This window comes from Siphateles boraxobius, unplaced genomic scaffold (genome assembly GCF_051911475.1).
Source record: "Siphateles boraxobius isolate OS27281-9 unplaced genomic scaffold, OSU_SipBor_1 25, whole genome shotgun sequence".
Lineage (NCBI taxonomy): Eukaryota > Metazoa > Chordata > Actinopteri > Cypriniformes > Leuciscidae > Siphateles > Siphateles boraxobius.
The window spans coordinates 24,982,821-25,010,656 of NW_027508866.1; the positions used below are offsets into that span (position 1 = coordinate 24,982,821).

Genomic DNA, 27,836 nt, shown 5'->3' on the forward strand with positions numbered 1-27,836 from the left:
CTTTCATCCGAAAAAAGTACTTTGGACCACTGAGCAACAGTCCAGTGCTGCTTCTCTGTAGCCCGGGTCAGGCGCTTCTGCCGCTGTTTCTGGTTCAAAAGTGGCTTGACCTAGGGAATGCGGCACCTGTAGCCCATTTCCTGCACACGCCTGTGCACGGTGGCTCTGGATGTTTCTACTCCAGACTCAGTCCACTGCTTCCGCAGGTCCCCCAAGGTCTGGAATCGGTCCTTCTCCACAATCTGCCTCAGGGTCCGGTCACCTCTTCTCGTTGTGCAGCGTTTTTTGACACACTTTTTCCTTCCCACAGACTTCCCACTGAGGTGCCTTGATACAGCACTCTGGGAACAGCCTATTTGTTCAGAAATTTCTTTCTGTGTCTTACCCTCTTGCTTGAGGGTGTCAATGATGGCCTTGTGGACAGCAGTCAGGTCGGCAGTCTTACCCATGATTGCGGTTTTGAGTAATGAAACAGGCTGGGAGTTTTTAAAAGCCTCAGGAATCTTTTGCAGGTGTTTAGAGTTAATTAGTTGATTCAGATGATTAGTTTAATAGCTCGTTTAGAGACCCTTTTCATGATATGCTAATTTTTTGAGATAGGAATTTTGGGTTTTCATGAGCTGTATGCCAAAATCATCAGTATTAAAACAATAAAAGACCTGAAATAATTCAGTTGGTGTGCAATGAATCTAAAATATATGAAAGTTTAATTTTTATCATTACATTATGGAAAATAATTAACTTTTTCACAATATGCTACATTTTTGAGAAGGACCTCTATTTTCACAGTATGCAAGTGGTGATACAGACATTCAATAGTCCTGCTATTCAATATCCAGTACTATACTATACTATACATACAGTGGATACAGTATACAATTTATTCACCATACTACTGAAAGTTGTCATTACTATACTTTTTTATGTAATTGCAAAATTTGTTTACTTTGTTACAATATAGGCCTACTTTTTTCTGTAACTGCATGCTTTGGATTCTGTGTTCTCCATTTTTTGATGTAGAGTCTAATGAATGCTCTGTAGTGTTTATAATTTAGACTCGCTGTGTGTATGATCTGAGAGCATTGTTTGATTTTGAGCACAGATAAAATAGTTTTGAGGCAATTGTTTGATTTTGCCAGAAGAGTCAGAGGTTCTGTGAATGTGGTTTGAAAATGTGGTTTTGTGTTTAAGGTTTTGAGAAAGTGAGTGAGGGTTTCAAGAAATGTGTTTTAGCAATTCAGAAAAACTGTAAACAAAACAATTAAAAACTAAAAGAAATTGGCTACTCTCTGCTTATGTAGGCTAATTCATATGAAGTGTGCATTTCTCTCTATGGGCGGGTAAATGCTGTGACGCCTACATTTTCTGTCCGATTGCATTTGTTCAGGTAAAAACGGGTTTAAATGCATAAAAAGATACTGTATATTTGTAGTACCTCTCCCATGTATGTACTCACTTAACTTTTAAAAAAACATAGTTATTTGTACGTTTTTTTGATATTTTAAGTGTCAAAATATCATGTGATGCGACTGTCCGGCCCTAACTTCTGTTTTGAAAACGTCTTTGAAATTACTCTAAATTTATTTAAAAAAAAATTCTGCACTCTTTGGCATGATTTCCAATTCATGATTTTGTAATTCTGTAAAACTAATCAAAGCATTTGTAGTTATATTTCCATCATAACATACAAACAAACTTTGTCCGATGATGTCCATTTTATGAAATATCATGTGGTGCGACCATCAAGGAACTACCATTTTGGGACTTTTATGTTGAAAACTATTCAAACACAGGAAGTTAAATCATATACCAATTTACCAAGGACCCATGGAAGCCACAAGCAGGTTTGTAATTCTTTCACATAGGAAAAAAAATAAACCTTTGTAATGGTTGGTATGCAGTTACCAAAGTTGGATGTCATGTGGTATGACCTTAAAAAAAATTATATTAAAGTTATTCCTACAAATATATATTTTTATTCTAAATTTTATATTGACCTTTTGTGGAAAGCTAGCTTGTTTTGTTTAGGTGACCAATTCTGTGCCTGTAAATTTTGACTGAATTTGAAAATATCATGTGGTGTGACCAAATATCATGTGGTGTGACCACTGCAGACTGTTTTTCATGATAGATATATGTCCTAGATTGGCAGGTTTTGTGATTTTATATTCAATTGATAGTTTATATACAAAAAGTACTTTAATTTAGTATATTTTGGAATAGATTTTTATGCAATTTGGGATTTTTTTTTTTTATATTTCAAACGGTTTATGTTTACTCTTTGTACAACATGAGAAAAATGCAACAAAAAAGTTATAGCATGTAATTTTAGTTTAGTAATTATGCATTTATTAGTAATGCATTTATTATTGCCTATTTATTTATTTAAAACTATTTTAATCTATTTTACCAGATGCCATTGCCAAGTGAAGTAGAAATTCTGACCCTGCAGGAAGAGTGGACTACCTTGCTAGGATAAGAGTGAAATATTATTTACAGTTTAAAATAGCTGGGTTCTATGTGAATATATATAGTAAACTGTAATTTATTCCTGTGATCAAAGCTAAATTTTCAGCATCTTTACTCCAGTCTTCAGTGTCACATGATCCTTCAGAAATCATTCTAAAATAATGATTTGCTGCTCAAGAAACTTGATTATTATCGATGCTGATCTATGCTCTAGATCTAACGCTCAATTTTCGGATTGAGGATTTTAGTTATACTATTTTTGTTACTACTGGAAATTGTGGAAACTGATACATTTTATATGTCAGGATTATTTGATGAATAGAAAGTTCAAAAGTACAACATTTATTTTAAATAGAATCTTTTGTAACATTTAAGCCTAAATATCTTTACTGTCACTTTTTTATCAATTTAATTTGTCCTTGATTAATAAAAGTAATAATTGACCCCAAAAAAACTATTGACCCCAAATGTAACCTATATACAATATTTGTATTCATATATATATAACATAATTATTTGTTAGAAAGAAATTCTAAGTCAAGTTAAATGAAATGGTGCACTTATGTTTGCGATGTGATTTTTATAAAATAAAAATGTTTATAAAATGTTTGGGTTCAGGAAAATTGTGAATTTTGTAAAAAAATTGGTTTAAATATATTTTTTGTATAAAATGCATTGTTCATTGATCTCTTTAAATAGATTTTTAACTATATAAGGTCTTCGTTGTCATTTGGAGCGACCACTCATCATGTGGTGCGACCAATAAAAGCAATGTCTGTATTAAATTTAAAATAAAATATCTTATTTCTGTGGCTGAAATATTAATCACTGATAAAGTATGCTTAAGTGAATGATATTTTTAAAACATTTTTATCAGTTTTATGTGATTTACAGGAAAAATAAGTCTGTTAACTAGATTTAAGGCGGCAACTATAGAACAAAAAATGTTATCATTATTTACAAAAACTTAAAAGAAATGCAAATACTTTGTTTCTAAACACTTTAACTACTAAGAACTTGTAAAAACAAATGTTAAGCATGTTAAGGAAATTAATTAATTTTAAGATAAATCACGGTCACACCACATGACATTTTTTAAGGCTATGGCCTTCATCTAGATGAAGAAACACTAAAATCACTTAAATTAAAAATTTTATATGAATTTCTGTGTACACAACATCCTTAATGTTTGAACAATTGCAACAGGTATTATTATTTTTTGTATTTTAAAATCGGCCTGTTGAAAATCCTTATACGTCACTGACCCACGCGCGTTAATACTACGAAGATGGCGAGTCTGCATCGTCAACATTATCTTTGCAGCCACTGACATAGAAAACACTAGTTTATTAATAAACAATTAAAATGTTTCATGCATAATCATTACTTTTGCCTGTTCTTTGTGGCAAGCTTTATTTCAGGTGTTGCGTGATATCTCTGCGCCCAAGTATCAGTGCTTCTCCTGTGCTTCCCCCCCCCCATATAGTCCCAAATCAATCAAAAGCTGCTCCATTGTGCATTCTCCTTTTATATACCGTATTTTCCGCACTATAAGGCGCACCGGATTATAAGGCACACCTTCAATGAATGACCTATTTTAGAACATTTACTGTATATAGGGCGCACCGGATTATAAGCCGCATAAGATACTGCAGTCAAACGTTTGACTGGGTTTGCGTTATGCATCCACTAGATGTGCTAAAAGGGAATGTAGTGAGTGCGCGGCGCCGGAAGCGAGGCGTTTATTAGTAAGCGTGAGCGCGCTGGGGCGGGCACGTAACTTACATTCGCAGCCTGACTCGTATGAGTATTCATGTGCAGCGGCTCGCTGACAGCAACAGCTGGCTGTTTTGAATGAGACGACCCGGTTACTGTGAACGGGGAACGCTTTATGAACATTCTGTGACACGCAAGCAGCGCCGGGGAGAGTGTGTCTGTTCGTATGTCTGTTAGTAAGAGTGAGCGCTCGTGAGCGGGCACATAACCTGATTTATTCGACGTTATTAACCAATTGATCCATATATAAGACGCCCCGGATTATAAGGCGCACTGTCGTTTTTTGAGAAAATTAAAGGCTTTTAAGTGTGCCTTATAGTGCGGAAAATACGGTACACTTATCTTGAGGCCACGAGTTACTATCTTGAGGCCACGAGATACTATCTTGAAGCCACGAGATACTATCTTGAGGCCACGAGATACTATCTTGAGGCCACGAGATACTATCTTGAAGCCACGAGATACTATCTTGAGGCCACGAGATACTATCTTGAAGCCACGAGATACTATCTTGAGGCCACGAGATACTATCTTGAAGCCACGAGATACTATCTTGAAGCCACGAGATACTTTCTTGAGGCCACGAGATACTATCTTGAGGCCACGAGATACTATCTTGAGGCCACGAGATACTGTCTTGAGGCCACAAGTTACTGTCTTATCCTGAGGCCACGAGATACTATCTGGAGGCCACGAGATACTATCTGGAGGCCACGAGAGTTATAATAAAATTTTTTGACAAAGTGGGACTAGGGGGGCTCCGTATGTAATGTTACAATGTTAGAATGTAATGTGATTTTAACCACCATTTTGCACATCATATATTGCATAGCCTACATTACATTCACTATATTTGTTTCCATATCCTTCAATATCAACATTGTTTGGATATCATTGAGCAGGATGTGAAATACTTAAAAAAAAAAAATACAGCTTTTCTTTATCCAAGTAGAAAAACGTAGAAAGTACCAAGATATATATCATATATAACCATTTAACCAAAAAATACCGATATAATTTTTTGGCCATATTGCCCAGCCCTAAATCAGACAAGTATAATACAAGACAAAATTTAATTATCTAGATAGATATTGTAATTATTGACGATTAATACCTGAAATCCATCTTCCAAACGAGTCGCTGCATAAACGGTTCCAAATCCTCCTACACCCAGTCGAATGCCGATTTCATAAAAGCAGAAATTGATTTCTGTTAAAAGAAAAATAAGAGGTGTTGTTGACATGAAATGTCAAGCAATAACAGCACCTACTTTATCTAAAACTATTTCAACAAGATTTTTATGATTCATAGACAGTTCATTAAATATAAGCACTTTTAAAAAATTATTTTGTCACACTACAGACAATTTCAGTGAACTGTAGTGTAAACAGTGTAAAATATACAACTTAACCCATACATATCTACATATTTAAAGTATAAACCATGGAACTGCTTGTTCCCATAATTATCCTCTTATTATTCTGCTGCGGGCTCAACTGAGGGGCCACAGTGTCATCTGCTCGTTAAATTTGCACATGACACGGTTGAAAACATGGAAGACATCGTCAAAGTTCAAAAGAACATGGGCCTGTTTCAATACGGAGGCTCAACCAACTCGGAGTTAAAACTTGAACTCTGAGTTGACTTACCCTGAGATGGGAAACTCTGAGTTTTCGGTTTCAGAACAGCTGAATTGAGCTAGTTCAATCAACTCAGAGTAGGTTGACTCTGCGTTAAGCATGTGCACCACGACCATAGATATTATAGAGACTACGACTATGAAAAGCCATGATCAATGGAGCTCCGAAATTACGATTCACCATGGCAACAGCACCCGACAAAAAGACGTCCACATGTTCCGAGTCAGTATAATTCTTATTCACTGTTATATTATCAGGTGAAAACTGACAGAAAGGTAATTTATTGAACTAATACTCATTTTCATGGTATCCCACAGGCAAAAAAACAAAACAAACAAAAAATGTGGCAGCAACTAAAAATGAACAATACATTCATAATTCAATCAGTTAAATCTTTAAGCATAAAAGTTTCATGGCTGTAGGCTATATGACTTTACAAACATTTGACATATTTAATAAATATAATTCAGTGTCTATTTCAATGTGCAGCAGCTGTTTCCACATAGTATAATGCTCTTTTCACATAATTAAATGTTCTCTAATCCAACCTGTTACCTTTTTTTAATTAGGCTAATGAAATTAACATTTGACTTCTACTCCGCCAACAGAGACTGGACCTGCACCATCACTTATAGATGAAGAGGAGATACACAATACTGGAAGAATATTCAAATCCAACAGGAAAAAGAATTACTGTTGCTTTTGTATTTGTAGGAAATAAAGATGAAGATAAATTGTGAATAATTTGTGTGTATTTAACAGCTGTGGTGGTTACGGCATATATCTCAGACTATCCTTCCATTCCATACAGTAATCTGTTTCATTTTCGGAAGGTGTGATGATGGGAATATGCATGTCATCAATGCATCCAACCACATTGGAAATCCTAAAGGAAAATCTCATTTTTAGGTTACTTTCAGAGGTCACAGCAAGATGTTATCAAGTGAACGTCATTTATCAGATTATCCTCATTTAAACCGATTTCTCCACCACTGTCCTGCAATCCTGTGAAACTTCTCTTTGATGGATCTCATGCGTTTGTGTCCAGGAAACAACACAAAAACTCTCAGAAAGAGCGTGAGAGATTGAGGGATTAACTTGTTGTTTCCAGTCAAAATATCTAAAGATTATTAAATCAAATTACATTTACTAAAAGAAAAATTCTGGTTTTATATAAGAAAACATGCTCCCGACCAGGTTATGTTCACAGAGTAAGTTACCATGGAAACTGACTCTGAGTATAAGTTACCCCTCTTTCAGAAACAGGTTTGACTAACTCTGCTTTCTCAGGTTTGACATACCTTCCCATTCTGAAACAGAAAACCCAGAGTTTGCCTCATTTCAGGGTTAACATACTCAGAGTTTTCACTTAACCTCCTTTCTGAAACAGGCCCCAGCATTTATTTGAAATAGAATCTTTTGTAACATTATAACATTATAAATGTAACTTTTGATCAATTTAATTCATCCTTGATGAATATAAGTATTGATTTATTTTATTTCTTTCCCCCAAAAAACGAAATAAAAATTCTTACTGACCCCAAACTTTTGAACGGTAGTGTTTAATGTTACAAAAGCTTTCTATTTCAGATAAATGTTGTTCTTTTGAACTTTCTATTCATCAAAGAATCCTGAAATAAATGTAAATAGGCTTACTGTTTTCAACATTGATAATAATGAGAAATGTTTCTTGAGCATCAAATCATCATATTAGAATGATTTCTGAAGGATCATGTAACACTGAAGACTGGAGTAATGATGCTGAAAATTCAGCTTTGATCACAGAAATAATTAACGAAACAGCCGTTTTAAATGTGTACTAATATTTTACAATATTACAGGTTTTTTTTTGTTGTATTTTTAATCAAATAAATGCAGACTTGGTGAGCAGAAGAGACTTATTTATTTTAAAAACATTAAAAACCTTACTGATCCAAAACTTTGACTGGTAATATGTAGGCCTATGTTGTATTGTGACAGTTACAGACTTTACAAAACTGAGCTTCAGCTCTAAAAAAAAAAAACCTTTAAACACAAAAACGAGTGTAGAGCCAGTGCAGACTCCATTAATCAAGAAGAGTGACATATTCTCCTAACATGAACATCTCATTTACCATCATTACTCTCCACAGATGGGACATCATCATCACCACTCTGGTCCATGTTTTCATCTTGACCTGAGTGGGTGTTGTTGACTTTTTTCCTTTCTCTCTGAAGGAAAGCATAAAGTCCCAGTAAAGCCTTAACTCGGCTACCGTAGAAGATATGCAGTGAGATCAACGGTTTGTTATTTATCGGGGCTGTACAAATAACAATAGTGTAATATTGGCAAGAATATTGCGTTATAAATTATGTATTTAAAAAGCAAGTTGTTGTAACTCAAGCGCGGATCAAGTAAGAAACACTAAAATGAGCAACTAACTGCATGTTATGCAGATTATGCAAACTACGCATTTATATACAGACGTCACGTTCTTCATGACGTTTCAAAGATGCAGAGAAGTTGCTACGTGATTGGTCCGTTTTGCGATGTGGGTGGGGCTTCTGCGCATATATATAAAAAAGTGGGTTAAAAAGTGGTTAAAGTGGGCCGGAACGGTCCGGAACTGCGTTCCGGCACCTCAGATAAATTAATAAATAAATAGATTCATTAATCTCAACGAATCTAGCTGGTGCCGAGATCAACCTCCCCGCTGAACGCGAGTGATTATAAATGCGTGAAATTCACTCACGGTGGTTGAGCGCGGTAAAGTTAGTTTTAGATTCGATATTTCCCCGGACATTTGTTTTCCCTTGCCACTGTTCTAACTTATAGGTTTGGCAGGTTCTTACAAAGATATCAATAGCAGGATTAGTTTTAACGTAACCATTATCGACATTAAATTTTCGTTCAAAATCACCTACGTGCATTAATGCTGCATATTTATACCTGAATGCTTTGACATGTTTCCACAACGCATGCCTAAGGGAACGTCTGACAATTCCACTAATTGCATTAAACGTAGCCTATAATTTGTATTATTTAAAATTACTTTTCAAATTCCAAAGCTTGTAGAAGGTTCCTATTGGTAATGCTGATCTGGTAGCCTTGAGTAAATTAATTTATCTAAGAAAGTGATTCATAAAACTCATTAGTTGAGCCTGTGTTTAATTTCTTCACAGACACAGACGAAAATGAAAAGACTATCAGTCAAAGTTCAGCTTTAGGAGGGAAAGAAATACGGCAGGATAACGAGACTGAGAGAAAAAGAAAGATTAAGATGAGAGAGCAGGTATTGACAAATAATCTAATGCCCACTGTCATGTTTTAAAGCTATTTACTATCCATTTTTTTTGGCCTTCAAAAGTATTAAATTGCACATATGTAGGATCAAAATTTTCTCGGGGGAGCATGCCCGCCAACCCCCCTAACTACCTCACATTTAAATGCATATGGCTGTGGGGGGTAACGTGGGCTGATGTGGCTACAGTGCCGGGGCTCAATTTTTGTCCCAGTGTTCAGCAATTTTAACATAGTATCGTCATCATATCAGTGTTGATGGACCAAAATAAAACAATTAAAATATCAAGTAAATAAGTATTGTGATATGTGGTGCCACAGTCACACTCTTGTCCCAAAAAGTATTGCTATACCACGATACTGAATATGTTGTCCCACGGTGAGTAATTTTTCCCTGTTGCACCTACACAAAATTTGAAGGTTCCCCCACCTACCAAATCCCACTTTAACCACTGTGTATATATATATATATATATATATATATATATATATATATATATATATATATAACCTTGTATGAAAATACCATATGAAAAGATAATGCAGGATTTAAAATGTTTTAAAACAACATAAGGGCACCAATTTAGTAGATAAAGTGAGTGTTTCTTTGACTGCTCGTAAAAACCCCTTTTTTTCAACATCGCATCATTTTACGTCACGAAAGGGAGCCTCAGCTCAGTGCAGAGTAGATTATTCAGTAAGAGCGGTTGTGAGTCATTGGCCGTTTCTCAATACCAAGTACGCAAACTTCGGACTTGCAACCTTGGTAGTTCGGACTTGCCAAGTTCGACTCAGGAGAACGAAGTTCCGAGGACGAGAGGACGCAAGACCGGCTTTTCCGGAAATGGAACTTCACTTTGCCCTCGGCCAAAACGATTTGCCATGGAACAATGAGACCAAATATCGACTTATACACAAGACAAATTATATCTCATGTTTAACCACTAGACTAGAAACATCAGAGCCAGCGGCAACCATCAGAAGGACTATCTGAGAAAAAGCTGTTCCAGTCGGGGTTAATGAGCGCTGAACTCCCGGTGATCACCTGAATCTCACAACTCCGAAAACGTCAGATACATTTTTCAAATAGGCGCTATCTTTATAAATAAACCACAGATTTGAGCTTTAAACAACTACATTCAGAATTACATTTCGTGACACAATAACAGTAGTATTTTGATATTACGTGGGTTTTCTCATCTGCAATTGACGCTTGCTGGTTGGTGCAAGATGCATTCTGGGATACCTGTTTGTCTCAAGTCAGCGCAAGTCACCTCTCGTGGCATCCTCGGTAAAAGGGGCGGATCATGAACACATCCGGGGATTTGACCTGGACTTGGCTAGATGTGAACTTTGCATTGGAACAGTACTTGGGCAGCGACTGATGACGTATCACAAGTCCACAAGAACACAAGTACAGACAAGAACGCATATTGAGAAACGGCCATTGTGTTTTCGGTAGTTTTTGTATTTTAATTTATCGTCGTCATGGTAAATTATTGTGTTTGTGGAGGTTGCAAAAACTCCGGCCTCTCAGGACATCAAGTCCACAGGTTTGCTAACAAGAAAAAGGACGGTGCTATCTTTCATGCCTTTGTGCAGGTGTAGAGACAGGATTTCTCCACTAAAGCCCAGTATGCATCCACCTCTCTGCAGCACTGACTTTCCTCAGCTGTGAACATTGCCTCACATTTCCCACACAAGCACATATCAAGAGGAACAAAATCGTGTATCAAGAATAAAAACATCCCTCTGTCTCTCGATGAGAAACCGCTAAATTATATCACGTAACGTTAGTCTGGACGGATATTAATGAGCATGACATACTTATTAGTTTACATACTTATACAAAGCTTATTAGTTTCTGTTATTGGTAAGTTCCAATACTCCTAGATGACCAATAATAGCTTTGCTATTAACTGATATACGATGGTAATATAGCCTACAATATTGTGAGCATAGTGTATATCGTTAGCGAACGTGTAAATATCTATAAGCTAAGGACCGTTACATAGTCAACGCGAGCAAGCAACGCGAGCGACGCAGACCTACGCCGGAGCCTCTACGCTATAGACTACGCATTGGTTTTCATTTATACTTCTGCTTCGTTGTCCACGTTGACGTGCAATTACACATGCAGAGGGAGCATGTGAACCCGAGGGAGGGGCTCTAGCAGAACAATCACAGGCCTGCGTCCATGTAGAATTGACGCGTTGTTACATTTTTGGAGAGGTGCGCGTCAGGGTACGCACGCTACACACAGCCTACGACGTAGCTACGGTGTGAGTTCGACGCAGAAGTTTTGGGCTGAAACAGTGGACGCAAGCAGACGCGACCGTCACGGGCGATGCGTGAAATGCAATAAACCGCTCGCGCAACAGGGAGTAGTAGATATTATAACATAACTTAAATTTAAATGTACAAATTGAATGAATTTGAATATACACACACACACTCATATCTCTCTCTCCTGCCGTAGGCTATTTCAGCCTCTCGAGAAGGGCATTGTCAAGAGAAGTCAGCATTGACTTCTAGATAGGGCTGGGGCGGTATGGATTTTTTCTATCCGCGGTTGAAAAGCAAGATTTTCCCGCGGTATGGCGGTAAACCGCTTTTAAAAAAAACCCGGCATAGGCTTGGCCTAAATGTCTACTTTTAAACAAAATTCAAAACGAAATGATAAAATTTTAGTCTACAGTAGCCTAGTCAGGTAAGGTCAGGTTTGCCGATGTGCGTTATAGGCTATTTACTTATTTATATTTATCCCTGTGCGCCGATCGGAGACAGAGTTCACTGCTGATATTCTGGGAATACAACATAGCCAATATGCTAGGGACTTTAGCCTTTAGAGATCTTTGCTGCATTGGATCAGTGTTCTTTCTAGAACAGCCAAGAGCTTTCTAGCCTCGCGGCAGCAGCGCCTCGCATTGCTCATAGTCAGTCCTGCGGATGCTGTTTCTAAAATTGATCAAAAAACATTGGTGCGGGTGGATGGCGGACAGATGAGTTTTGTGATGCAGTTGCGGATGAAATAATAATAGCCCATCCGCGACTCTCTAATACGAATGGAATGTTATTATGTGTCATGGAACATTGCGCTCCTCAACTCGCGAAAGATCGGATTTGCTCAATCTTTTGATGATAAGTTTTGTTTAGAAAACCTTGAATCCATGTAAGCCACTATATCATTGGACATAATCCATGTCATTAGAATCAATGAATCCATGTCATTAGACGCAACATGCAAACATGTGCAGGCCAATATTTTTTTTTTGCGGTGATGACGATAACGAGCTCAGACCCGTGGTTGGAGTCATGTGACCGTGGTATTCCGGTAATGCGGTAACCGTCCCAGCCCTACTTCTAGATAGGCTACACACACGACATTGTTTACATACCGAAAGATTTGGCTCTGTAGTCCTATGCTTTATGAATTCACTCAACCAGCTAAGTTGAGTCAATACTTTTGGGTAGCCGAAACTTAGCTGCACCGCACCACTTCTGCACGCCACCATCCACTTTTTGTGCGCCATTTTTTTTCCAGTCCGTCTTCACCTTATCTACGGTCTTTCCTATAGCGGTTGCAACCTCTCTCCAGGCATTTTCCAATGCTATTTTATTGGAGTGTAATTGCGATGAACTGTCATATAAATGAGGGTGTATACGTATAAGCTCGTATAATTTTTCCTCTTCGTCCGCCATTGTATTCAAACCTTCTTCTGTAAACATAATATACTTGAATTAATGTACAATACTTGCAATGTCGCCCCCACTGACAACGCATAGTATTGCGTGTATAGCGTATCAAAAACTTGACACATTTGGCTAAGCATCGACGCATAATGGCGGCCGAAGCATTGAGATGCGTAGCCTTGCGGATGCGTACCGATGCGTTGATTATGTAACGGCCTGGACACTGGTCTCTCACCAAGACACCTGTCCTGTTCTCCACTGGTTCTCCTCAAACCACAACTCAAATCTGTAACATTAATCCTGGCCTGTCCCTGCTCTCTTGGCAGCATAGCAGGCTAATAATTGTATGGCAGTGGTCCGTCATACGAGTAAATATGAACAATTTCTTCAGCTTCCGAAATGTCATTGCGATCCATTGTTTCCCTGTTGTTTGAATCGACCGCTCTCCCGCCCGTTACGCCCATTTTCAGAAGCGGAAGTAAAATTTTCTCACAAAAACGACCCCAGAAACCAATGTAGCGTATTTATTTTCGGGGGCCGGCAAGTTTCAATCCCTTAGAAGCCTATGGAGGAGTGATCCAGCTCTCAGATTTAATGAAAAATATCTTAATTCGTGTTCCAAAGATGAACAAAGGTCTTACGGGGTTGGAACAACATGAGGGTGAGTAATTACTGACAGAATTTTCATTTTTGGGTGAACTAACCCTTTAACCATGCTTCACTGATAAAGAGTGATATGGAATATGGACAATGTTTGTGCGCTTTATTTGCAAGGTATGGACTTAACATTAGTATGCTTTGAACTACAAAGAATGAGACACCACAAGAAGCTAATTGGAAGCAACGTTTATTAATTAGAGCACAATAAATAAAATACATTGTTTGCATCTTACTTATCTGTCTTAATGGAGTTTATACCTCTTAATTACTCCTATTACCAATACCACAGTGGCTTAATGGAAAGCTGTTACAGTGAGCCTTTTGTTTTTGTATTCAAGCTATCAAAGTATATCAAAATTTGAATTTAGATTTATCGGCTGATATATCAGTTGTCGCCTTTCAATAATGTAAAGAATTATCGGTTATCGGTATCGGCCAAAATTTTCATATTGGTGCATCCCTAAAATAAATATAAACGCATGTTATGACCAATATAATGAATAATAGCAGCTTGATTTCTTTCCAGAAAAACCCTAGATGACTTGCATTTGACTTCTATGAATATCCCTGTACACCAGACAAAGTAGACACTTGGTTATGTTAGGCTATTTTTTTTCTCTTTACTTTTCTTTTTGGAACATGACAATGTGTCAAACTGATGGAGCGCAACTAAAATATAAATTTTAATACATTAAACATGCCTTTTAGAGACTGTTAGCAAATAAAATACTACATTTGTATTATTATGAGAGCAGTAAAAGGGTTGTAATATAAAAATAAGAGTAATATAATTTCCAAATAAGTAAATTTGTGTTTAGTCTGTGCTTTAGTTTTTCTGTTACGGTGGGCAAGTTTAAGATTATATAGGCAATGCTAAACATTAATTGCAAAAGGGTTAAAATATAAACATTACAGTCACATTCATTATATTTGTATAAATAGGTTTTACATTTTTTTTAATAAGACATAATAATAAGACATAATCAACAGTATAATCGATTATCAAAATAATCATTAGTTGTAGCCCTAGTTACGACTCACTGATCCTGGTTCTCTTGGTTTGCAAGATGGGTTTAATCTATTTTCTTTCTATTTCTTTATTCTATTTCTGTTACTTGTTCCTTTTCCTTGTTGTAATAAACCTCATTATGCTGGTTTACACTCGACAACCTTTACCTCACCGTACAATATGTTAGTTATTGTTCCTGGCATAAAAAATTTCTTTAGTTTATAGATACATTCTGTCTATCTCCACTTGCTGGACTTTTATTTTAGTTTTACTTGTCCCATTTAAAAAAATAAAACAAACAAACACATTATGCTACTTTACACCCTGCCTCTACCCTGTTAAGGTTTTTTTACACTCTGTCCCAATTTCTTTTTTGCCCTTTGCTCTTTTCTAATTGGGGTAAAAACTACATGCTTTGCTACTTTCGACTAGCTGATCTCTGGCCCAGTTTCTCTGGGCTCCGGTTTCAGCTGCCGCTGTGTGTTCAGCTCCTCCAGCATCCACACAGAACGGAGCAGAGGATGTAAACTGTAGTTCATAGTCCACTTCTCTTTCTGTAGGTGATCAGGAAGATCTCTGCAGTTCCTGTGTCTCTCCTGCTCACCCTATACACATAATCAAAACCGTTTATCTACACTAATCCTAACACTACAATCCAAGCCATGTCTGCTGTGATTCAGATAAGTGTAAGTCACTGGCCACCTGTTCAGTGTAACCAAGGATGGCGCTCAATGTCATCTAAACTGGGACGATCTCCTGCCGCGTCACTGAGACACCAGCTAATCAACTGACGGCACTCTGTTACACACAACACAGTCTTCAGGAACACAAAAAAACAAAATTATCATAGGTTTCTAATTCTGAATGTTTGCTATCTCTTGCCTATAGACAGTTCTCTAGGGAAGAGCAGTCGTCTTTTGAAGGAGACCCTCCGTGCGGCTCTGAACGGAAAGCACAGGATGTTGTAGAGCGTCACCCCGACTGACCAAACAGTAGCCGGTCCTGCATGATAGCAGTGCTGATCAAACCACTCAGGAGGAGCGTATTCAAGACTACCTGAGAGACCCAAGAAGACCAGAAACATCCACTGAAAAGGTTCCAGTCCAAACAAACTCTCTTTGTTTGATCATCAAAAGTTCACAAACATCCACAGAGCGTTTCCTGCTGTGACGCAAAACTAACCTGCATAGTATGTGTAGGCCGAGTCCTTTATCAGGTCTCCACAACCAAAGTCCAGCAGCTTGATGTCATGGGACGCTGTGGAAATCAGCAGGTTCTCTGGCTTGACGTCCCGATGCAGGACCCCGCGGCTCTCGCAGTGTTTCAGCGCGGTGATCAGCTGCACCAGCACTTTCTTGGCCAAGCTCTCATCCACACAGCCGTTCTCCTCGCAGAAACTCAGCAGATCTTGGCAGGGAACTGGCCGTTCCAGGATCATGCTGTAGCGACTGCGACGGTCAAACCACTCCACAAGCTGCAGGACGTTGGGGCAGGCAGGAGCTGCATTGACCCGGGTCATCAATGCCACTTCCAGCGGCAGCAGACCCTGACCTTCCTGCAGGGACAAATGCTCCATTATATCCAGGGCTGAACGAAACGGATGAAACAGATTCACACTGAAACTTACAACTTTCAGCCTCTCTTGGGTCCTGTCTTTAGAGACGTACTTGATGGCAACCTGTAGAGGGGTAGACAGATAAACCACAGTAAATCACACCTGCCTAATTGTGACAGATGACATTTACTGATATCAACATTTCTAAAAGCTGTCTGAACAAAGGACGGAAGATTATGTCTTACTGGCAGTCTGTCAGACCTGCGGATCCCAGCATACACAGAGCCAAATCCACCTCGTCCCAGCAATGGGCCCTTCGCATATGCTTCTGTAACATATACAATCATAAGAAATGTCTTTAAGAGAACACATGTATCTAATGAAAAATTATTTAATAATTGAGCCATAACTTTTAAATAAAAGCTTATTCTGACCTTTCCGAGAGCGTTTAGCGGGTCTTTTAAATGAATTGGACGGTCGTCCATCATCTTGGCTCCTCTGGCTGCCGCTCTGCCTCTTCCTCTTCCGGTCAGCCTGACCTGTGGAAACAGAAACAGACAACACAGAAGACAGAGGTGCTAAATACCCGGGAAGCTCCTGGCTCAGTGTCTGCGTCAGGTCTGGCAGCGGATCCTGATCACGATCATCAGAACCGAGTCTCTCCTGACCAGTCGTCTGAGTGGAAGCAGCTCCGCTGGATCTGGAGCGGCCTGAAGCTGGAATATTTCAGACATAAAAAAAAAAAAAATTTTATCAGTAAATAATGTCAGCAGTCACATCAAATTATTACTTTATTATTTTCAACTTTCTATTTTCAATGACAAATCATTTATTAACGGAGACATAGCTTTTTTTAATAAAAGCTTATTCAGACCTTTCCGAGAGCGTTTAGCGGGTCTTATAAATGAAGTGGACGGTCGTCCATCATCTTGGCTCTTCTGGCTGCCGCTCTGCCTCTTCCTCTTCCGGTCAGCCTGACCTGTGGAAACAGAAACAGACCACACAGAAGACAGAGGTGCTAAATACCCGGGAAGCTCCTGGCTCAGTGTCTGCGTCAGGTCTGGCAGCGGATCCTGATCACGATCATCAGAACCGAGTCTCTCCTGACCAGTCGTCTGAGTGGAAGCAGCTCCGCTGGATCTGGAGCGACCTGAAGCTGGAATATTTCAGACATCACATAGTAATGTTTTAATAATAATAAATAAATAATGTCATTGGTCACATCAAATTATATATATATATATATATATATATATATATATATATATATATACACACTGCTGTTCAAAAGTATGGGGTCGGTAAGATTTTTAATGTTTTAAAAGAAGTCTCGTCTGCTCACCAAGGCTGCATTTATTTGATTAAAAATAAAAAAAAAAACCAAGTAATATTGTGAAATATTATTTCAATGTAAAACAGCTCTTTTCTATGTGAATATATAGTAAAGTGTAATTTATTCCTGTTATCAAAGCTGAATTTTCAGCATCATTACTCCAGTCTTCAGTTTCACATGATCCTTCAGAAATCATTCTGATATGATGATTTGATGCTCAAGAAACATTTCTCATTATTATCAATGTTGAAAACAGTTATTTACATTTTTATTTCAGGATTCTTTGATGAATAGAAAGTACAAAAGAACAGCATTTATCTGAAATGGAATCTTTTGTAACATTAAACACTAGCCTACCTTCAAAACTTTGGGGTCAGTAAGAATTTTTATTTAATTTTTTGGGGGGAAATAAATATATTATATATAAGTGGCAGTGTATATATAAAATGTATTACTTTCTATTGGGTCTTGAATTGCAATTGAGCTAGAATCGTGGCAAGAAATAAAACACGTTTCAATTTTAGTAAATCATTGTACAACAATATCATACCATAACATACAAATAAAAAATTAAAACACTGACCTCTTTCACCCATGTGAGCCATCGACATCCTCCTCCAACCTGCAATAAAACAATACAAAATACAATACAAAAAAGAATAAAATACAACTCTCAAAACAAAAAACAAAAAATAAACAAAACAAAACACCAAACTCCTACGATAAGAAAGGAACAATAAAATGAAAGTCTCCTCAGAAATAATCTGAACTCTTTCAAAAATAAAACTCTAAACAAAGTATGGGAAAATATCTTCGAGCTCCTTCGAGAATAAAATTCTCCTCTCAGAAATCGTCAAAATAGCTTCGAAATCACAATCCGTATAGAAAATAATCTGCCAAAGTCTCTGAATTCTCCAACCCAACAGAAAGCGATCGGTTTGAGTGTTTATGTATTAAGTCAGATTTCATAACATGCGTCACTATAGCAACTATAATTCGAATAATTCATATGCAGGCACACATGACGTCGCGTGCGTGTTCAGTAGCGCGAGCGTAAATTTAGCACACGAATGGCATTTTTAATTTCTTTTAACCCTGGAGAACCCAAGAACACTTTTCTTCTTTGGAAAATTATGAACTATGCAATTACTGCTATAATTTCACTGAATACCAAAATATCCACTTTTTCAATTTTAACCCTTTGTTCCCTAATTTAGGATTAGGGCCAAATTTGACCCATTGGGGTTTAGGCGTATAATTTCAAAGAATCACAACAACAAACACTGTCAATGCAAACTATTTTAAATTTAGGAAAATAATAAGTCAACCACACAGCTACATTTAACAAGTTTTTATTTTATTTATTTTTTTACTTTATTTGTTGCATGTTAGAACTGGATTTCAAATGTACAAACACTTTGGCCAATGGAAACAAGAACACAAGGCAACACCATGGGTCTTTACTTATCCGGTTGAAACAATTAATCAGAATCGCTATCGCCTTCCAATTCAGGGCCAAAGTCACGATCATCAGTTTCAATTTTCTCCAATACTTGTATGACAGTGATCTTTGTTGCTTTCCCTGTCCTGAAAAGGGAGCGGCCATACTCCCTGAAAAGATATCCTACTTTATTAGTCTCTGGCCCTGTACTACTGAGGTAACTTAGTAAAATATATTATACAAATTAAATTATTTCAAAGCTTTAGCCAAATACAGGACTGTCACCATTCTCCATCAAAGTCACTCAAAGAACCAAAGGGTCATTTTTGACCCGACATCTGTTTAACCCATACACCCAGAGGGTAATTTTTCGCCCCTCGTTTTTTGAACTAGCTCAGCTCTAATTTATCCAAAAAGAATATAAAATGTACTTCTAGGAATTCTGCAAGCTAATCCTAATAGATTAACAAAAAATATTACCATTTTACCAACCGCTGGTTTGCTGATAAGACGATTTTGTTCAGATAGGTTTCCAGCTCAACAAAACAGCATGTGGTCAGCCATCTTGTTACTACCACTCTGGCACTTGTGAGTTCAATATTCATCCACTAGGTGCCTCTATGCAGGGTCCAGAAGTGGCACTGTGGGCTTTTGAAGTTAAATTTGACAATTTTTTAATTTTATTTTTATTTTGGGTAACAGCGGCCAAATTTGACCCCGTGGGTTCTCCAGGGTTAAGGTACGTGTCTTTTTTTAAGAAACATGTTCGCATTTACTCTGAGTTATTTGGTCATTAGTCATGGCACATAGCAACACAGCTAAAAGTATAAAATTGACGGGCTGTCTTTTAAACGAACCACATCTAGGCCTACTAACATAAACGCTTTCCGTTTTTTTTTTTCTATGGTCCACTTTTTATCAACGTTAATAGTATACCGTAAATGAAATTATGTATGAAGTCATTTGCGCTAATGGAACAGATATGATATTGAGAAACCGTTTCAGATTCATGTCGGTCAGGGTAACGTTAGTTTAAAAAAAGTTATATATTACAATTATTATTAACAATATTTTCACTCTGATGCAGCGTTGTCTCACAGATTTCACTCAGAATCTGCACCGTTTAATAACGGAGCACTGATCCACCAGCAGACAGCATGATGTGTGATGTGATGATTTCTAAAATAAAATCTGATTTGTTTTGCTTCTAAAAGTAAAGTAGTTAAAGGGCATATTGCAGGTTAGTGGACCCAACGAGTCAATGTATAACTACTAGAAAAATAATGTAGGCCTAGTTACTGGATTTTCTTTAAAATATACTTGTAAATACGCCACATTGGCTTCTGGGGTCGTTTTTGTGAGAAAATTTTACTTCCGTATATGAAAATGGGCGTAACGGGCGGGAGAGCGGTCGATTCAAACAACAGGAAAACAATGAATCGCAATGACATTTCGGACGCTGAGGAAATTGTTCATACTTTACTCGTATAACCAGGGGTGGCTGGCCAATAGAGGGCGCTAGGGCGAGACAGTAAACAGTTTGAGTTAAATTTCAAATGCAAATGGAAAGTTTGTGCAATTTGTTTGTTTTTGTGTAAGAATGCCTCAGCCTTGTAATATGGCATTAAATAATTACTGACTTTATCTCAGTTTGTGTTCAAATGTGTTTGGCTGGTTATTAATAATAATAATAATTATTATTATTTGTATTTATATAGTGTCTTTCCAACACCCAAGGTCGCTTTACAAAGATATGTAAGGCAGTGGTTCTCAAACTGTTTTAAGTCGACCTCACCTTAGAATAAGATTTAAACTGAGCATGTTATTCTATCAGGTAAAATTCTGTAAATACATCCCAATGCGTCATATACGACGCTTTTGCCAAAGCGTACATATCCTACGCACATGGCACCCTTTAGCGTTATATGAGACGCAGATATAAATGGGACAGAAGGCGCCTCCTAGTGGTCTAACCCTAACCCTACCCCAGACCTAAACCTACCCATACTCTGTGCGTGTTATATTTACGCTAAAGGGTGCCATGTGCGTAGGATATGTACGCTTTGGCAAACGCGTCGTATGACGCATTGGGATGAGAACGCGTTGGACATCCTCGTGCAGATTGCTGCCTTGGCAAATCGCACTATTACTACCGTTCTTGACAATGTACCTTTGTAAAATAAGGGATTTAGCACTCACTTACTAGTATGCAGAACAAATATAGACACAGGCTGTGCATGGAGATCGATATAAGATTCAAACTCTCTTCGATACAGACACATTCCCTGTGTGAGCAGAGGCGGACAGAGTACAGCTACATTACTTCATGTACAGATACACCTTGCTAAATTTTACTCAAGTACAAGTACAAGTACTACAGTCAGATGTCTACTTAAGTAAAAGTACAAGTATCAAGAGTACAAGAGTACATTTTCTAACTATTGCATTACTACTGCCACAGTGCTTACATTTATGTACAGAAACGTCCTACATGGAGTTATGAAAAATGTTAATGTTAATACCTTGGAGAATGTAAAAGGAATTGAAAGTAAAATCAAGTCATTTTCATCTTTTAACCATGTTGCTTTATTTAACATTTCTCAATGTCATTTCAAAATGTTTATTTAACATTTTCTCAATCACGTTTGAGAGTGCAACAACTAATAGAGGGTTTTTTCTGAGAATTTATTTTTCCTTTTTTTTTTTTTTTAGAAGAAGTAACGGGTACTCACGGTTATGGATAGAAATGTAGTGGAGTAAAGAGTACAATATTTGCCTCTCAAATGTACTTGAGCAAAGTCATGAGTACTCCCCAAAAATTATACCCGAGTAAAGTACAGATCCCTCAAAATTGTCCTTAAGTACTGTACTCGAGTAAATGTACTCCGTTACTGTCCGGCTCTGTGTGTGAGTTCCTGTGTTTACTGTTGATCACATTATATGAAGGTCCACACGATTGCAAATGTGAAATTGATTTTTATACAGCAGTTCAACAAACGAAATATTAATAAGTGATGTTCATTTAGGCTACAACACAGTTGTTTACAACAAAATAATAGCTCCAACGAAAGCCACAGCAGAACTGCAGCACACAGCAGTGTTTGTGAACAAATCTGCGGCTTTGAACGAATCATTAGAGTCAATGATTCAATTATTAATTCATAAATACATCCACTTGCTTCGTTACTGAATGAATGACTCGATGACTCACGGCCTATTTGCCTATTTAACATTTAAAAGCATCACTTTGTTTTTACCATCATTGCGCATTTGTCAATTGATTTTTTTTATTTATTTAAATCGATTTAAGGGGACAAATATTAGGTCCTTATTGAAAAAGGTGTGACTGAAGAGTGGGGCTACGAAGTAAGATGTTAAAAGTCTCATGGGGTACAATTCTAAAAAGATTGAGAACCACTGGGACTGGGTTAAGGAATAGAACAATCAACATCAAAGCACAATACACATACCAAGGGCAGAAAGTAGGCCTAATAGAGGTCACTTACAAAGTTAGGTTAAAGATACAAACATAGAGGGATTCAAACAAATAGCATATCAATAACCAATGTTTAATTTACAGACTGTGAGCTGAAGAGTAATATACAGAATCAGATAAAATATGTGTTTTTTGAAGGAGAGAAGGGTGGATGTTGGACGGATGTCTTGAGGAAGAGCATTGAACAACCTCGAACGGCGAACAACCATGTTACCAGACTATTGAAACCGACAGAATATGACACAGCCCCACCTCAGATATTTTTCACCAGCCGCCACTTCGTATAACGGACCACAGCCATACAATTATTGGCACATTGTCAATGTTATCTCCATGAATGAAAAATATACTTTTTTTAAATGTTTTAAAAAAAAAAATTTTTTATTAAAAGCCTTACCCTTAAACCCTTACTCTTATACAATCTGCTGAATGTTGGTCTGCGTCTGTCGGTTCAGTGTGAACTGGCTGATGTATCCCGTGGTGAGGATCTCCTGGAAGGAGGAGATCAGAGTGAGGATCCCCGTCATCACCCAGTTCTTTCACCCCGAGGAAAGGCCCGAGAGGACTGTGTTGAGAACCTCATCGGCAGGAACGGGAACTTCAGGAACACCAGAGTCGAATCCGGTCTGATGTATAATCCAGATGTTCACGCTCCAGTGGAAGGGGCTCAGAATAATAACCCTCCAAAACAAAGACAGGTCTTATTATGTTAGATGGAGATAGACATGCCAATTCTGCGAATAGAGAGCAGGAGTGACCACAGCTGCTCCTGGAGGACCAGTTTGTTGTGGTTTCTTTCTTGTGAAAAATCACTTCTCAGAGATTTTTGTTTAGCTCCAACACACTTGCTTCTAGACCAGCAATGTTTTGGTGCTACTTACAAACCACTTTTCCTGGTTCAGAGCTGGTGCTTTGAGTGTCGAAATCCTGAATTCCTTAATCAGCTCCTGAAGACCTTAATCAGCTCAATAGGGACTCTGCTGGAGAGTTTAGGCCGTCCAGGAGAAGAAATGGACACCCTTGCTGTCCGTTTAAACACTTTCACAGTTCAAGTGCATATAAGAGTATAAGACATGGCAAAAATTATTTACTATATAAATTATCGAAGTAACAAGAATTGAAACCTGAAGGCCTTCATGTAAGAGAATCCTTGAATAAACAGTTTCAAAGCCTCCTTCACTCAGATTAATGCAGTAAGTGATGTCTGTTAAAAGAGAAATGAAACATCAATCAGTGCAGTGTAACATACTTCATCTAAAATGTTTGTGTAATTCATATAATAATTGAGCTACTACATTAAATATTTTGACTTTAAGAAATTAATTTGTCACTACAGGCCTATTTAAGTGAAATTAAGTGGTCTGAGTAAAACACAATTTATCCATATATAGCCTACTTATATATACAAATGGAAATGAAATCTTCTTGAATGTTAAAAAAAAGTTAATGTTATTAATTATCCTGAAAGAAAGTGCACATTAAAGTAAATTTAAAGAATAAACGTTTACACTGTTATGGTGTATTTATATATTTGAGTACTGAGTAATATTAAGCAACTACATGTACTTAATATAGGATTAGAGTAGGATTAGGATTTGGTTGAGCGTTAGTTGCATGTATTTATGCATTGGGTTATTGTGACGAAGAGTCAGAGGCGTTCGAATCCATGTGCAATAACTTTAATGATGAACACAAACAGGCAGAAAACAGAGAAAGCACAGGGTAGAATATATTCTGGGGCAGTCCAAACTCAGAGTGGTTACCAGGCAAGGGTCGAAGGCAGGCGGCAAACTTTCACAGAGTAATGGGGAAAACAGGCGAGAATCAAGGAACCAGGAATACGTAGAAATACAGAAGATTGCTCAGAGTTGCACGCCGTGGCAGTAACAAGACCTCACACAGAACAAAGGGTTTATCTGCAACAGATAAAGGGGAGCTGAGTGGGAACAGGTGGCTGAGATGATGGAGATGAGACAGGGATGGAAGGAGGCGATTAGTGAAGGGAGTGATGGGAAGTGAAGTCCTAGAACTCAGGAGAGAGTGATCTGGTGAGGCCAGGAGGAGGCGTCGTGGAGCGCATCGTGACAGAGCCCCCCCCCCCCCCTGCGAGCGGCTCCTGAAGCGACGACCTGAACGCCGACGGGGTCTTCCACGGGGTCTGGGAGCAGGACGATCAGGGTGATTCTGGTGGAAGGTGGTGAGAAGAGCCGGGTCAAGGATTTTTTGGGACCTTTCCCAGGAGCGCTCCTCCGGACCGCATCCCTCCCAGTCAATTAGGTACTGGAGGACCCCTCTATGGCGCCTGGAGTCCAGGATCTCTCGCACACGGTAAACCTCCTCGCCTCCGATGTCGATGGGGGGAGCATTCCTCGCCACGACCTCCTCCCGGTTATCCTCCCTCCTGGGTGCAGCAGCCGGTCTGAGGAGACAGACATGAAAGGTGGGTGAGATGCGGTAAGTGGAAGGAAGTGCTAACCTGTAGGAGACAGGGGTGATCTGTCTCAGGATCCGGAAGGGACCAATGAAACGTGGAGACAACTTCTTGCAAGGGAGTCGGAGACGGAGATCACGAGTGGACAACCATGCCCATTGGCCCGGTCTGAAGATGGGGCCGTCTCTTCTGCGTCGGTCAGCCTGCTGCCTGAACTGACGTACCGCACGCTGGAGATGGACGTGGGCGGTGTTCCAGGTCTCCTCACTCCTCTGCAACCATGCGTCCACCGCAAGAAGATCCGTGGGCTCACCAGACCAGGGAAACAATGGAGGTTGGAACCCGAGCACGCACTGGAAGGGCGTGAGACCTATTGACGGTTTGCGGAGAGAATTCTGGGCGTATTCTGCCCACACAAGGAAACGACTCCAGTCTTGTTGATTACGGTGGCAGTAAGTTCGGAGGAAGCGGATGAGGTCCTGGTTTAGCCTCTCCACCTGTCCGTTGGCCTGCGGGTGGTAACCAGAAGTGAGACTGACATTAATGTTCATTTTACTACATAGAGCTCTCCATACCCGGGAGGTGAACTGGGATCCTCTATCTGAAACGATATCCTCCGGCAATCCATACAAACGGAAGACATGGTGAAGAAGAGCTTCAGCGGTTTGGAGTGCTGTGGGTAGACCAGCCAGGGGAACGAACCTGCATGCCTTGGAGAATCGGTCAACTACTGAGAGGATAGTAGTAAAACCCTGAGAGGAAGGCAGATCAGTGACGAAATCCACTGTAATATGGGACCATGGCCGTTGAGGGACGGGAAGTGGCTGAAGAAGTCCGGCCGGCCTTAAGTGGGAGGCCTTTGAGATGTTGCATGTAGGACACTGACGAATGAATTTGACTACGTCTGCATGAAGATTGGACCACCAGAAACGATTAGTGACTAGCAGAAGTGTGGCCGCAATCCCGGGGTGACCAGCGCTGGGAGTACAATGTACCCACTGAAGAACACGAGTGCGGAGATCCTGTGGTACGAAGACTCGGTCAGGAGGGCATTCCGGAGGGGTCGGATGATCCCCTTGTGTGGCAGAGATCTCAGTCAAGATGTCCCACTGAACAGGGGCTACGATGAGGGTAGATGGCAAAATGTACTTGGGCTCGGGATGATCGGATTTACTGTCAAATTGGCGAGACAGGGCGTCGGCTTTGCCGTTCTTGGAACCTGGACGATACGTGATCTTAAAGTGGAATCTCGAGAAGTAGAGAGACCACCTGGCCTGTCGGGCATTCAGACGTTTTGCTGACCTGATGTACTCGAGGTTGCGATGATCGGTGAGGACAGTAAAAGGCAGACGAGCACCCTCCAGCCAATGTCTCCATTCCTCGAAGGCGGCCTTCATGGCCAGAAGCTCCCTGTCACCCACATCGTAGTTGCGTTCAGCCGAAGTGAGCTTACGAGAGTGGAAGGCGCATGGAAACATCTTGGCTGGATTACCGTGTCGTTGGGATAGAATGGCGCCGATTCCTGAGTTCGAAGCATCCACCTCCACGATGAACTCACGCCCGGGGTCCGGATGATGAAGGATGGGTGCCGTAGTGAACTTCTCCTTGAGTCATTCGAACGCGGAAGAGTATTCTGCAGACCACTTCAAATGTTGCCTCCCCCCCTGTAGGAGGGATGTGAGAGGTGCCGCCGTGGTGCTGAAATTACGAATAAATCTACGGTAGAAATTGGCAAAGCCCAGGAAACGCTGCAATTCTTTCACGGTGGTGGGTCTGGGGCCAATTGACTACTGCTCGGACCTTACTGTCGTCCATGATGACTCCTTCAGCACTGATGACATACCCCAGGAACGCAATTCGGGTCTGGTGGAACTCACACTTCTGGACCTTGGCATACAGCTGGTTGTCAATGAGGCGTTGAAGTACGGCTCGCACATCCCGGACATGTGCTTCGAGGGTATCAGAGTAAATGAGGATGTCGTCAATGTAGACAATGACACTCTGGTTGAGCATGTCCCGGAAGATCTCATTTACGAAGGCCTGAAAGACAGAAGGACTGTTAGAAAGCCCGAACGGCATAACCCGGTATTCGTAGTGCCCGGTGGTCGTAGAGAAGGCCGTCTTCCACTCGTCACCCTCTCGAATACGAACCAGGTTGTAGGCGTTGCGCAGGTCCAGTTTGGTGAAGAACTTGGCGGTGCGGAGCATTTCCAGTGCAGCGGGGACCAGAGGCAGAGGATAGCGGTACTTCACAGTGATCTCGTTTAGACTGCGATAGTCAATACAAGGACGGAGACCTCCATCCTTCTTCTTGACAAAGAAAAACCCAGCTGAGGCGGGAGAAGTGGAAGGAGTAATGAAGCCCTTAGCGAGTTGTTCTTCAATGTAAGACTTCATCGTGTCGGTCTCAGGTTGGGACAACGGATAGACTCTCCCACGGGGCGGGTTAGCTCCAGGAAGAAGTTCAATGGCGCAATCCCATGGTCGATGTGGGGGAAGTTGAGAGGCCTCTCCTTCACTAAAGGCCAGAGCAAGATCATGGTATTCAGTGGGAACCCCCAACAGGTCAGGATTCTCGGAGCGCCTGGAAACAGTTTCAGGACCTAGGACAGCAGGTTAACAGTTTGTTAAACAAAAAGATGACCACTGAATTACCTTCCTCTCGGACCACGAAATGTAGGGGTTGTGCTTCTCCAGCCAGGGGAAACCGAGAATCACAGGGTGCAGCGGTGAATTTATGGTGAAAAGTTGGATGGTCTCCGAGTGCTGAGTGCCGACATTAAGGGTTAACTGTTGAGTGATATACTGTATCTTGCCTGATCCCAGGGGTCGTCCGTCTAATGCTGCCACTGACACCCGGGGTTCACATGGTTTGAGAGAGAAATTATGAGTTTTAGCAAAAGTGAGGTCAATAAAATTTCCTGCTGCCCCCGAATCAATCAAAGTACTTACATTAACAATACCCTCATCAGAACAGAAAGATACCTCTAAAGTAAGAGAGTTGAGAGAACGAACACGGGAACTCACCGCAGCAGAATCTCTCGAGGTGGGTC

General features: G+C 39.6%; 1 protein-coding gene across 1 annotated transcript in view; it reads right to left on the reverse strand.

Moving 5' to 3' along the window:
• Positions 1–22,879, reverse strand: part of LOC143750739 (uncharacterized) — a 32,901-nt gene extending 10,022 nt beyond the window's left edge. Inside the window, exons 1-9 of the mRNA XM_077243910.1 lie at positions 22,772–22,879; positions 21,060–21,141; positions 17,999–18,037; positions 16,957–17,238; positions 16,517–16,798; positions 16,328–16,410; positions 16,155–16,205; positions 15,710–16,082; positions 5,360–5,454 (exon numbers count right to left, since the gene is read on the reverse strand). Coding sequence (XP_077100025.1) covers positions 5,360–5,454; positions 15,710–16,082; positions 16,155–16,205; positions 16,328–16,410; positions 16,517–16,798; positions 16,957–17,238; positions 17,999–18,037; positions 21,060–21,141; positions 22,772–22,879 — 1,395 coding nt within the window. The remainder of the gene's footprint in view (positions 1–5,359; positions 5,455–15,709; positions 16,083–16,154; positions 16,206–16,327; positions 16,411–16,516; positions 16,799–16,956; positions 17,239–17,998; positions 18,038–21,059; positions 21,142–22,771) is intronic.
• Between the last annotated feature and the right edge of the window lie 4,957 nt (positions 22,880–27,836).